This window comes from Panthera uncia (genome assembly GCF_023721935.1).
Source record: "Panthera uncia isolate 11264 chromosome C1 unlocalized genomic scaffold, Puncia_PCG_1.0 HiC_scaffold_4, whole genome shotgun sequence".
Taxonomy (NCBI): Eukaryota; Metazoa; Chordata; class Mammalia; order Carnivora; family Felidae; genus Panthera; species Panthera uncia.
This window is the reverse complement of record NW_026057585.1, coordinates 3,923,968-3,936,950: the sequence shown is the minus strand read 5'-3', so window position 1 is coordinate 3,936,950 and position 12,983 is coordinate 3,923,968. Positions and strand designations below refer to the sequence as shown.

Genomic DNA, 12,983 nt, shown 5'->3' with positions numbered 1-12,983 from the left:
AACAGCTGAATTCTGTGCATAGCAGGAACGAAACTTATACTGAGTGCTTGGGATTACAGTCTCTGACTTTCATAGAGCAAAAGGCCGGGATCTGTGGTAGCTTCCCCCCCTTTCCTAACATCAAGGAAGATGTTTCCCCAGTGAGTTGTAGAAATAGGGGCTTACCGTCATTAATGAAGTGGTGATTATAGCGCTATAATAAGAAAGGTTGTGGACTTTGATAACTAACTTACGATCTTTAAACGATATTAAGAATGTAAAAACTTTGTTTCTGTGTTACAGCGTTAACTGTTATGCAATTCCATAGATAAGTCACACGAGTAGTTATTTTTTAGTAGGAAAACTTTATGTTAGTCAAAGAGTAATGGATGCTGGATTTATTGCCTATTTACCTTTTTTCAAAAACTACCTTTCCACAATTTTGTATTTTACAAATTTCAAACTTATAGAAAGGTGGCAAAAATAACACATATACACTTGTATTAAGATTCATCCCCTGTTAACTTTTTGCCACATTTGCGTTCTTAATTTATATGCATACACGCAGATATAATGTTAATTTCCAAGCCATTTAAAAATTACTTAGGTATCCTGACTCTTCATTTCTAAATACTTCGTTACGTATTTCCTAACAGCAGGGGCATTCTCCTGCATAACTACAGTATAATTATCACATTCAGGAAATTCAACCTTAACATAGTCCTGGTACCTAATGTACAGTTCATATTCAGAGTTCCCATTGTCCCAGGAATGTCCTCGATGGCTGGGTTTCTCCCTCCAGGGTCATGCATCGCATTTACTTGTCATGTCTCTGTAGTCTCCTTTAATCTGGAACAGTTTTCTAGTCTTTTTTGACATAGGCATTTTTGAAAACTCTGGGTCAGCTCATGGCCCTCAATTTGGCTCTGATTATTTCCTCATGGTTAGATTCAAGTTTAACATTTTTGGCAAGAATACTACAAGGGTGATGTCTTTCTCAGTGCATCACGTCAGGAGCACATGATACCAGTTAGTATTATCCTTGGTTAAGGTTGTATCTGCTGGATCTCTCCATTGGGAAGGCTCATGTCTCCCTTTGTGTTAGTAATCTGCCAGACTAATATCTTAGTTGGCAGTTCTGTTTCCCCACAGTCACTCACCCAGGGGTTTAGCATCTTTCAGCCTTGCCTGAATCAACTATTATATTACATTGGTAGTTTAAAAAAGTGATTTCTGGGGCACCTGGGTGGCTCAGTCAGTTGAGCATCCTACTTCAGCTCAGAACATGATCTCATGGTTCGTGGGTTCAAGCCCCTCATCAGGCTGTGCTGACAGCTCAGAGCCTAGAGGCTGCTTTGGATTCTGTGTCTCCCTCTCTCTGCGCCTCCCCTGCTTGCACTATATCCCTCCCCCATCCCCCCTCTCTCTCTCCCCCTCCCCAAACAAGCATAAAAAATAATAATAATAATAAAGTGATTTCTATTTCTAAAATTTCTTCCTTAATTATTAGTGTGTGTTCCTTTACAAAGAAGCTCTGCCCTTTCTGTATTCTCCCCACTCCATTTTTTTATATCAATGTGTTCTACTAGATTCTTTTTTTAAAAAACACATTTTATTGTCTATTTCTGTTATTATTCCATTTGATGCCCAAATTATCCCAGATTTGGCCAATTGGAGCCCCTTCTAGCTGCTCCTCTGTTCTTTTTGGTATTTCCCCATCAGTTTTTCAGCACTTTTACGTTTTCTGGCACAATAAGATGTTCTGGGATCAACTTTTACTTTCCCTGCCTCAGCCCTGGAATTACCCATTACTTCAAGGGGCTCTGGTTCCTTTAAGTGGATAATGGCATTTAGATACTAATTTCTGGGCATAAGATAGGTTCACAGCTTCTAGGCCCTTTTACATGAACAGAACTAAAGGGGTGTGTGTGTATGTGTGTTTGATACTGATTTCTCTAATTCTAATTGAACAACACAAGTTCTTTCTTTGGCTTATTTTGTATTTGTATCTGCTTTCTTTTCTGTTTTTTTCTTTTTTGACATTGAGAAACCTGCTTACCTATAACGTCAATATATTTATACATTTGCACAATACACAAAAATGGCTTCAGGGTTGCTACACGAATATACCTATCAGCAGAAAGAATCATTAAATAATGTTTAAGGTTTATTTTTATTTTTTTAATCCTTAGACTATTTCCCACTGAAGGTATATAGTTAGAATAGTGAATTCAAAAAATTATTTGGGTTAACTTTTTTATTTCCTAGGTGCTTATTTTATCTATTTGCTATACAGGTTTGTTTATGTTAATATTCAGTTTTAGGCTTTTTCCTGCCCATGATTACTGAACTAACTTTACACATTAAGAATAAAACATTAGCATGGTTCAAAACTCAAATATATAGAAAAGTATGCTCAGAAGCCCCAACTACTTCCCTAACATTTCTCTCCTGTTTTCACCCCTCCCTTGAAGGCAACTGATTTCATTTCTGGATTATCCTTCCCTAGGTTTCTTTTTGCAAAGTAAGAGAGCAGTCCTGTGTCTCTGTGTGATGTGTATGTGTGTGTTCCTGTTGCCCCCTTTCCTAATGTAAAACATACTACACTAGGTGTATCCTTTTGTACCTGCCCTGTTTTACTTAACAGTATAGCTTAGAAATTATTCCATATCCGTTCATAAAGATTTTCCTCATTCTTTCTTATGGTTGATTATAGTACTTCATTGCATGGACATACTGTGGTTTATTCAGTCTTCTGTAGACTGATTGCAGTATTCTGCCATTACAAATAATGCTGCAAAGAACAACCTATACGTATATTCGTCATTATTGTTGTTGTTAGATTGTGTATTCAGAGTAAATTCCCCAGAAGCAAAGCAGCAGAGGTCGTGTTGGGTTGTAGTGATCAAAGCTAGTGCTGTGTGTTCATTTCCAGGAGACTTGGATGCAGTGTCCGGGCTGGAGAAAGAACTGAGTACTGCCAAGGAGGAACTCGAGCTCATGGCTAAAAAAGAAAGAGAAAGTCGGGTGAGTTTTCTCAGTGAGCCTAATTTCTAAATTCCTGGTATTTTCTTTCAAGATAGTTTATATTTCAAGATAGTTTATATTCAAGGCTACAGTTGTCCAAGTATAATACCTAGGTCCAAAAGCAAAGTAAGACTTATCTTTTTGGAGAAAACCAGGAATTGCTTTATATGCATATTTTCTCAAAAGATGCTCTTATTTTTATACATGGAGACCATTAAACTTTTAAGTGCTGAAAAGAGCTTATAGCAGCTCTCTCTGCCTGTTGCTAACTGGAATAATTGTAAAGGACTTGTGAAAGTGAAATACTATATAATTCCTGCTTCGAATTATGACGTTTGATCTGGAAAATTAGTTTTAAAAACCTGGAACTAAAGACTGTGGGGACTGATCAATAATGTTTATTGACTACTTGCTGTATGCAGTGCACTGTATGGGAACGTAAATTAGCACTAATGCTTATGACTCTGTAAACTGAGTGGTATTGACCCTATTTTATAGATGAAGAAGCTGAAACACTGATTTTTTTTTTTTTTTTTAAACATTGGAGGTGGGAAATAGTCCTGTAACTAAGCCACCTGAAGCTAAGATTTAAATTGAGGTCTTTTGTGACTCAAAAGACTTGCTAAGAAGTCATGACTTGGAGGAGATAATTTTCCCATTCTCATGCCCTATTTCTGGTGAGAGTTTTCATGAATTTTCTCAGAAGAGGCCTCTCAGCCTTCCAGAAGAATCCCTTCTCTTTCTGCCTCCCTGTACAGCTGGTTGTATGTCCAGCTATGATGTAGAAGAAGTATTAGGACCACAGTATAGAGTTACCAGCTAACACTAATTCAGAGGGTCAGCAGTGTCATGGGCTCCTAACTTCAGTTTACCTGGCTAGTCTATATCAGGTGTAGTCCATCTCTTTGCCAGAGTTAATCTATAACATAAGACGTGTATTCGCATTTGTGGTCAAGTTCTCTTACTGTACTTCTTTGTTTCTTTTCTCATAACTATATTTCTCCTTATAACCAGACTCCTGTTACATGACTCCAGTTTTGAGGACATGAAATTGTGTGGCATTTTAAAAATACCAGTTTTCAAAATCCCCTAGTTCCCCTCCTTTTTTTTCTTTTTTGGGGGGCAGGGGTTCTACTGTAGCCATTATCTGATTATTTGTGTCAGATATTTCAGTTCGGTTTCCACATGCCGTTCCTGTTTTTCCCGTATATACTCAATTCAGTGTAATATTACTTTTTGGTTCTGTCCTGTGTTGGGGGTCATAAATTTATGACTATAAATGGTTATTTTGAGTGAGTTATCTTTAGCTATATTGCTTACTTTTGTGTCTTTAATCAGTTCCCACTCCCCGGTTCGGTGCCATATATATTCATTATCACATTCCCTCTAATATTAGATAATGTACCAAAAGCCATGTCGATTTTCCCGAATTTTTAAACATTCCCCCTACTGTCTTGAAATAATAGTAGCTGTGGTGGCAATAATTAACATTCACTGGTTGCCTGCCGTGCACTTTTAAATACATTTTCCCTATTCTCACATAGCCCTGAAAAGTAGGTGTTTTTTTCCGTTTTTGCAGTTGAGGAAATTGAAGCTCAGTTTAAATGCCTTGTAGGAAGATTATGCCAAGATTTAAAGCCCATGTCTGCCTCACTGCAGACCTTTATCATGCCGCAGTAATGTAGCTTCCTCATGTTTGAATTTCTCTTATGTGGAGCAAAAACCCACCTGTAATGATAGAGGCCTCTGAAGAGGGCCTTCCTTTTTTCATACCCAGGATCTGAACAAACTGAGAAATAAAGTAGTGGCAGATAGTTATTTTACCAACTACATTACAGATAAAGGCTTAGGTGGAGAACTTAATGCAAGAACCAAGAGGCCTGCTAGCCAATCCCCAGAATTGGGTAGACTTCTCTATCTACCTAGTCACAGACAACCGTGGGCCTGCCCTTGGAGAAGCAGTGGCAAAAACAGGCTTCCTGCAGACAGGTGCCTCCCCAAAAGAAGAAAGATGGAGCTAAGTCAAGCATACCTCATTTATTCTTCCCCAATATACCATTAAGACAAGTCCCTTACCTGCCTGGGGCTTAGTAAAGGAGTGGAGAAAGGTCAGGAGTTATATTAACTGAGGTCCTTCGACATGCGAGGAAATGGGAGAAGCATTTCTTCCTAACATGCCGCAGTAGCCCAGAACACCAGATAACTTTGTGTAGTTGCAAATCATCAGGAGCCCACATGGTGAACTGTCAGTGTTGATGGAGGTAGAAGTAACATTTCTATTGCAGGTAACTCACATTTTATATATTAAAGAGGTGCTGCTTCCTTTAGGAAGCTTGGCTGTGCCTTAAACTCTCTGTGTGTCATCTGTCTTCCTTGTCACACCTATTTTCTTTTCCTTTAAGACTTTCTTTTTAAGTAATCTCCACACCCAACGTGGGACTTGAACTTACAACCCCGAGATCTAGAGTCGCGTGCTCTACTGGCTGAGCCAGCCAGGTGCCCCCTACACCTGTGTTCTTCACATATCTCAAAATAGTTCCTTAAAATGTTTACTTACAAATAACTTGCCGTTACCACAAAGAACATGTGGATGCATAGACTCTGCAGGAAAGGCATGACAGCCTCATGTGCGGAGTCTGCTTCCTTGAGTTTGCATTCTGGATCTGCCATTTCCTGGCTCCAGGACTTGGAACAGGTTCCTTAATTTCTCTCAGCCTCAGTCACCTCATATGTAAATTGGGGAACAGAAGAGAAGTTTATTCTGTAGGGTTGTTGGGAGGATTCACTCACCTGCTAACGGTGACCTATTTTTTTAAGCAACATAATAAACTCATTAGTTAAACAAATTTGATGTTTTATAGTGCTGACTAAAGCGGAGGACATCATTAAAACTACCATTACAGCTTCCCATAAAACACGCCTTCGTACCATACCACACTCTGTGCTTTATTGATCTGATCCAGTAGAGGACTATTCATCTTCTAGTTTTTACTTGCATTACTGACTGATGGTGATATAATGTGGGAAAACCTTGGCCTTGGTGTTAAAATGTAGATGTGATAGATGCCGTCTCCTCTACCCACTAACTTCAGGATTTCTCCTCTCCGCAGATGGAACTTTCTGCACTACAGTCTGTGATGGCTGTGCAACAGGAAGAGCTGCAGGTGCAGGCGGCCGATCTGGAGTCCCTGACCAGGAACATACAGATAAAAGAAGACCTCATAAAGGTCTTTCAAAGCTTTTTAAAGACCATTGGAAATGACTACAGCTCAGAATCCTGTAGGGCACCTTCAGACATTTGAATACTTTGAGTCCCCCGGCCAAGTGCTTGCTTCCTTGATGCACTGTTAGTCTGAGCCTCTTAAATATCACCATATTCTCTTTGACTTCTTTAGAGTCTCTGAGATTTCATAATGAATGTTTGTTACTTTTGTATGACTTATCAGTATTCCACTTGACAGCGTAGACTGTTTCAGGGACCTTTGCTCCTTTGCTCCTCCGCTTAATAGCATTTTTATTACTAGTTTTTTTGTTTTTTGTTTTTTGCTTTTTTACTTTTAGGACCTGCAAATGCAACTGGTTGATCCTGAAGACATACCAGCTATGGAACGCCTGACCCAAGAAGTCTTACTACTTCGGGAAAAAGTTGCTTCAGTAGAATCACAGGGTCAGGAAGCTTCAGGAAATCGAAGACAACAAGTAAGTTATTGAAATATAAACCTTATTTTTATTGTGAAATAGACAACGGAAAAGCTGTCATTTTCCATTACTTATGAAGGGGCGTTGATGGACTTTTGTAGAGAATCTGTGCTTTAAAGTTTCCTGCCTTGGTCAGTAGCAGCAACAGAGGCCCCTAACGTTTGTAGTTCCTTGGTAGCTACCACCCCATATCTGACCTTTCTTCAGTGCCAGACTTTTTTAAAAAGACCTACTTATCTATACTCCCTGTCTGCGTTATCATCTCTCTCACTAACTACTCATTTCACTCCAGTCCTAGCTTTTAACTGGAGCAGTTCACCTACACAGACCTCTGTTGTTGCACACTGTCATGGTTCACCTTCTTTGCAGCACTTATTATGGCTCACCGTGACACATGTCTGTGACCGATGGTGTCTCCTCCACCCACTAGATAGTAGGCTTATCCCTAGAACAGAGCCTGGCAATAGAAGGTGCTCAATAAATATTTATTGAATGAATGAAAATACCAGTAAGTCCTACTGTGTGTCTCCTTCTGACCTTTCCTCTCTTTTCCTTCCACTCTCTTCTCTTAGCCTCTTTCCCATGCTTCTGACTCCTCTTTCTACTTTTATCTCCCATGCTTGAAATCTACCCTATAGAGTTTTGGTTATTTGTTTTTTTTAATGTTTATTATTTATTTTTGAGAGAGAGAGACAGAGACAGAGTGCAAGCAGGGGAGGGGCAGAGAGAGAGGGAGACACAGACCCTGAAGCAGGCTCCAGCCTCTGAGCTGTTAGCACAGAGCCCGATGAGGGGCTTGAACTCACAAAGCACAAGACCATGACCTGAGCCAAAGCAGGACTCTTAACCGACTGAGCCACCTAGACGCCCCTGCGTGATTTGATTTGAAAACTGTAAAATATAACAGAAAGCTTAAGTAGTTAGATAGTGAGTTTTATTGGTCATAGTACATGCTAGTACGTTGTTTTGGTTGCTTTCTCGGGATCCAATGTGGCTTTGTGTCTCCTGTCTCCATTTGCATATTGCTTCTTTTCCTCAGTTGCTGCTAATGCTTGAAGGGCTGGTAGATGAACGGAGTCGGCTCAATGAGGCTTTGCAAGCAGAGAGACAGCTCTATAGCAGTCTGGTGAAGTTCCATGCCCATCCAGAGAGGTAAGAGAGTGACGGCAATATATATCCTTCTATTCATCTTTAGGCACAGATGCTTATGATCTCGAAGCAGGAAGAAAAAAGAGCAAAGACACTGGCACTACTGAACTTGTCATTTGTTGTGTGGATGGCTCTGAGCCTAGTGTTTAAGTCTCAAGTCAGAAATAGTCCCTATTTTCATATAGCTACACAGTGATCAAATGAGAAGACTTGTCAGATGTCTCAAATAATGCCTTGCATATAGTAAACATTCAATGTATTTTCCTTTCCTTCCTCTGTTCCATGTTCTGGTAAGGGCTGTTCTATTCCAAGAGTAAGGGTATAAAGGGTATTGATACTCACTGAGTATCATGAAAGAAAATATATTTACCGTGATGGCCGATATCAATCCAGGATCACTGCTAGCTATCACGATGAATATGCTTGCTTGTACCTCTTGATTTTTGGTCATGTATATTATAGCATTCTGGTTCATTTTCTATTATTCCCTTAATTTTTTTTCTCATTTGCCTTTGGTCCTCACCCCTTTTCTCTTTCCTAATTTTTATTATTTTACTATTCAGTTTCTTCTGGTTTGGTATTCAGTTTAAGCATTTTTTTTCTTTCTCCTTGAAGAAAATGAAAGCAGAAGAGAGGTATGATAGGACAACTTGATTGTATTAATTTCAAAAAAAATTTTTTTAACGTTTATTTTTGAGTGAGAGAGCAAGCGAGCATGAGCAGGGGAGGGGCAGAGAGAGAGGGAGACACAGAATCTGAAGTAGGCTCCTGGCTCTGAGTGGTCAGCAGAAAGCCCAACAGGGGGCTCAAACTCATGAACCACGAGATCATGACCTGAGCCTCAGTTGGACACTTAACCGACTGAGCCACCCTGGTACCCCTTGACTGTATTACTTTTTAAAGAATCTCTGGATCTTTAGTCTTTGAACTGGATTCCTTTTTAACGCTGTGTCAAGTTTGGTTAACAAATGAGAGAATACCTGGCTTTATTTTATTTTATTTTTTTAATGTTTATTTATTTTTGAGAGAGAGAGAGAGAGAGAGAGACCGAGCACGAGCAGAGGAGGGCCAGAGAGGGCCGAAACCGAGGCTCTGAGCTGTCAGCACAGAACCCAGCACGGTGCTCAAACTCACGAGCTGTGAGATCATGACCTGAGCTGATCGAGCCACCCAGGTGCCCCAAGAGAACACCTATCTTTTTTTTTTTTTTTTAATTTTTTTTTTTCAACGTTTTTTATTTATTTTTGGGACAGAGAGAGACAGAGCATGAACGGGGGAGGGGCAGAGAGAGAGGCAGACACAGAATCGGAAACAGGCTCCAGGCTCCGAGCCATCAGCCCAGAGCCTGACACGGGCCTCGAACTCACGGACCGCGAGATCGTGACCTGGCTGAAGTCGGACGCTTAACCGACTGCGCCACCCAGGCGCCCCAAGAACACCTATCTTTAATAGCAGTCCTGTTTGGCTCAGTATTGCTTCAGTTTGCATGTAGTTTTTCCTGGTTTTGTTTTTTCAGAAACGAATACTCTTAGTCAAAAAGTGAAATTTCTTGGGGTGCCTGGGTCCCAGCTCAGTCGGTCAAGCATCCGACTTCAGCTCAGGTCATGATCTTGTGGTTCATGAGTTCGAGCCCCGCGTCGGGCTCTGTGCTGACAGCTCAGAGCCTGAAGCCTGATTTGGATTCTGTGTCTCCCTCTGTCTGTCCCTTCTCTGCTTGTACTCTGTCTCTCTCAAAGATAAATAAACATTAAAAAAAAATTTTTTTAAAAAAGCAGAATTTCTCTTATGTTGGCTATAGAGGTGTGAGATAAGTCTTAGGAGCTATAGTTTTATGTGACATTGGCCCAGAATCTAGCATAAAGGAGCAGGCCTTGCTAATCTGTCAGCAATGAACAGTAACAGTACCAAAACAAAGACTGTGTTCGTTGATTGTGTCCTGGAGAGCATCCTTTAGAAAGTCTCACGACTCTTTGGAAATATATGTAGACTCATTACAGTCGACAGCTAATCCATTTTCCTTCCATGTGGCGTGTTTACTCAGCTCTGAGAGAGACCGAACTCTGCAGGTGGAACTAGAAGGGGTCCAGGTGATACGTGGTCGGCTAGAAGAAGTTCTTGGAAGAAGCCTGGAGCGCTTAAGCAGGCTGGAGACCCTGGCCGCCATTGGAGGTGGGGAACTGGAAAGTGTGCGAGTTCGTCACAAGCATGCCTTCTGAGCACTGGCGGGTCAGACTGCAGCCCAGGATGGAAAACCTTGTTTGCACTAACCCGAGAGCCTTGTCTGGCTTTGGCAGAATTAAATGGTGACCTGGTAATGGTAGAACTGCTGCAAGTAGCATCAGCTACAGAGTGAAACTCGCTTTGGTCTCCCTGCGCAGCGCTGTGCAGATCTCTCTCTGAGTTGAATGGCGGAGGTTACAAAATGAATGTGCACCTTTTAAATCATTCCATTTCAGTTTTCCCACCCGTATTCACTCTTTTCCCCGGCCCCCCTCATTCCCTCTTCTCTTTCCGTGGGCCAATAAAGTTTATTCCTCCCCCGCCCTCACCGCCCATTTCATATGTACCATATCCTGTCATAAATGCATGCATGTGTATTATTTTTGCCATTCAGTCAACTCCTGCTCTTTGAGAGAGAGGATTTTTTTAATCAAATAAAAGTTTCAAGATGAAAGAGAAAAGAGAGAGATTAAATGTCCATAAGAATGACTTTGCAAAAGTGGTATAACCCTTCTCAGAAGGTAATCAAAGCCAAGTCTTGCCGTAGCCCACTGCAAGTAGTAGAAGGGTCAAGGGTCAAGCTGAAGAGCAGAGGCAAAGACCATTCAAGTGTTTACGGTGAACCTTTTCTCTGATACTGTTTCAGAGTTGATACTGAATCAAATGGATAGTGAAATTAGATTAGATGCAGATGAAATTCCATCAGTATTTTTTCTTTAAACCAAGAGTATACTATTTAGTCAGAACATTAATAAGAACGCTTCCCATGTCTTTCAGAGTCACAATTCTTTATGTAAAAAAGATAGTTTCAAATGTAATGTCCCCCTCTAAATTCAGCATCTCACTAAATAGCCTATTGCAGCCATTTGGTAGTGGCATTAGATGGAGTCCTGTGTTTTTCATGTTTTAGTGCTTATACATTACTCCATATTAAAATAATAAGCTTTGGAGTGTTTGAATAGTTTAGAAAAAAAAAATCACATATCAGGTTTTGGTCATTGTCTCAGTGCTTTCTTATGGTAGCAGGAGATGCATAAGGAAAGGGGCACTGTAGATTGTATTTCTACTATCTTAAATACCAAGAGTGTAAAAAGTAACCAGGATTTTTTGGAGCTTTGTGGGTTCAACACCCTGAGGTTTCGTATTTCTGCTGGTTGGAGGTTTCCTAGATTAGAAGCTGAGATTTTAGTTTTTAAACACAGAATTTGGTGAACAGGGACTGGAGGCTTTCCAGCATCATAAATGTGACTGCATACTCTTTCTCACCTAGGGGGCACCCAATGGTTTTTCTGTTTTCCCTCCATTTTTTACATGACACTTGTATTTCTTTCACATTCGTGGGTTGACACGAGTTGCCTTACATTCTAAATTCTGTCCAAGTCTCTGTAACCTTAGCCATGTCTGTAACAACAGTCAAACCAAAATGGACAGGGAAGAAAATGTTCTCCAGGAGAAGCACCCTGAGATGTTCTGATTAAGTATTTTGCAAAAGATTGATCGCCTTAAGCCTTTCTCTTCATGGAAATGCTTTTAAGTTTTAATGGCCTTTGGGGTGAGGGGTCATTTGAGGAAGGAGATAGGAAGTGTCAGAGGAACCATCTACTTTCTTAGTCTTCTAGTCTTTAGAGACCATCTGCACATAGCTTTTTGTAATGTTCTAGAAGTAAAGAGGGGGTAATTGAACTTATAGAAACTTAAACCCACCAAAGACTAGTCTGTCATATGATTATAACGCATTTAGGAAGTGTTTTGGTTTTTTTTTTTTCCTTAATTTTGCTAACAGACCAAGGAAGCTTTCAAGTGTCCTGTTTAGATTCAAACATGGGTGGTTTTTTGGGTTCTAATGACTCAGTGATTACAGTAATTTCTGATAATTTCTACCCCTGCTTCTATCCCCCTCCAAGAGTAGAAATTTCCCTTGGTATCCTGAACTGTTACTAAGTGTTAGAAATATTAAAGTAGCTGGATGAATAATGAGAAACCCAACTTCCTATTGAAAAATTATCATAATAGATAAGCAGGGGAGGAAAGTAAGTGAATTCTGGTCCTGATTTGGGTCCCAAAGAGACAGACTAGTGCTATAGTTACTTTAATATTGATCCTTGGGGAACGTTTTAGAAAATTAAGTGATTTTGTGAGAAAGGGTAAATTAAGAGGTTGATTTTGCTACCATAGATATGGCTAAAATCTGCTGCTAATGTCCTGGAATGAGGCTTGCAAACAGTGCTACCTGGAGAGGGGTTGCTAGTCTAACAGTTTGTGGGATAATTTGGCATCTTATTAGAGAACTCGACTCTGATGAATTTTATTCTATAACCCATAGACAGATGATGCTGTGATAGGCCACATCATTCACATAATTCTATTAAGCATGATATAAAATGATTCTATTCTCTCTTCAGGAGTACAGACCCTTTATCTTACTAGATTATTTTACCTTTGTCAGGCATTTTCAACATTACAATAATTTAATTTTTTTTTTTTTTTTTTTTTTTTTTGAGCGTGCACGAGCAGGGGAGAGAGGGAGGGGTGGGGGGAGAATCTTAAGCAGGCTGCATGCTCAGCGTGGAGCCCAGCGCTGGGCTCAGTCTCACAGATCTCATCAGATCATGACCTGAGCCGAAATCAAGAGTCAGAGGCTGAGCCCCACAAGAACCTTGTGCTTGAATTTAAAAAAAAAAAAAAATCTTGAGAGAAAATGAATGAATTACATCCAGGCCATGATTAATTGGAAGCATACAACTTAAATTGAGTAAAATCCATATGGATAGATTTGTTTTTTCTTACATTTTGTTTTTGAATAATAGCAAATATGCAAAGTAATGATGGTAAGAGGTCAGGGTAGATGAAGTCTATAATTTTAGAGCTGTAGAGTTGTAAAGGACCTCCAGGATTTATTTAATGAGTGA

At 40.1% G+C, this 12,983-nt stretch overlaps 1 protein-coding gene across 5 annotated transcripts in view; it reads left to right on the top strand.

The window, feature by feature from the left end:
• The window catches only part of LOC125913264 (myomegalin-like), a 215,325-nt gene that overhangs the window by 158,931 nt on the left and 43,411 nt on the right, over positions 1 to 12,983 (top strand). For all 5 annotated transcript variants that reach the window (XM_049618363.1, XM_049618361.1, XM_049618360.1 and 2 more), the window contains 5 exons: positions 2,915 to 3,006; positions 6,117 to 6,233; positions 6,568 to 6,705; positions 7,745 to 7,857; positions 9,896 to 10,023. In XM_049618363.1, the coding sequence (XP_049474320.1) occupies positions 2,915 to 3,006; positions 6,117 to 6,233; positions 6,568 to 6,705; positions 7,745 to 7,857; positions 9,896 to 10,023 (588 nt within the window). The remainder of the gene's footprint in view (positions 1 to 2,914; positions 3,007 to 6,116; positions 6,234 to 6,567; positions 6,706 to 7,744; positions 7,858 to 9,895; positions 10,024 to 12,983) is intronic.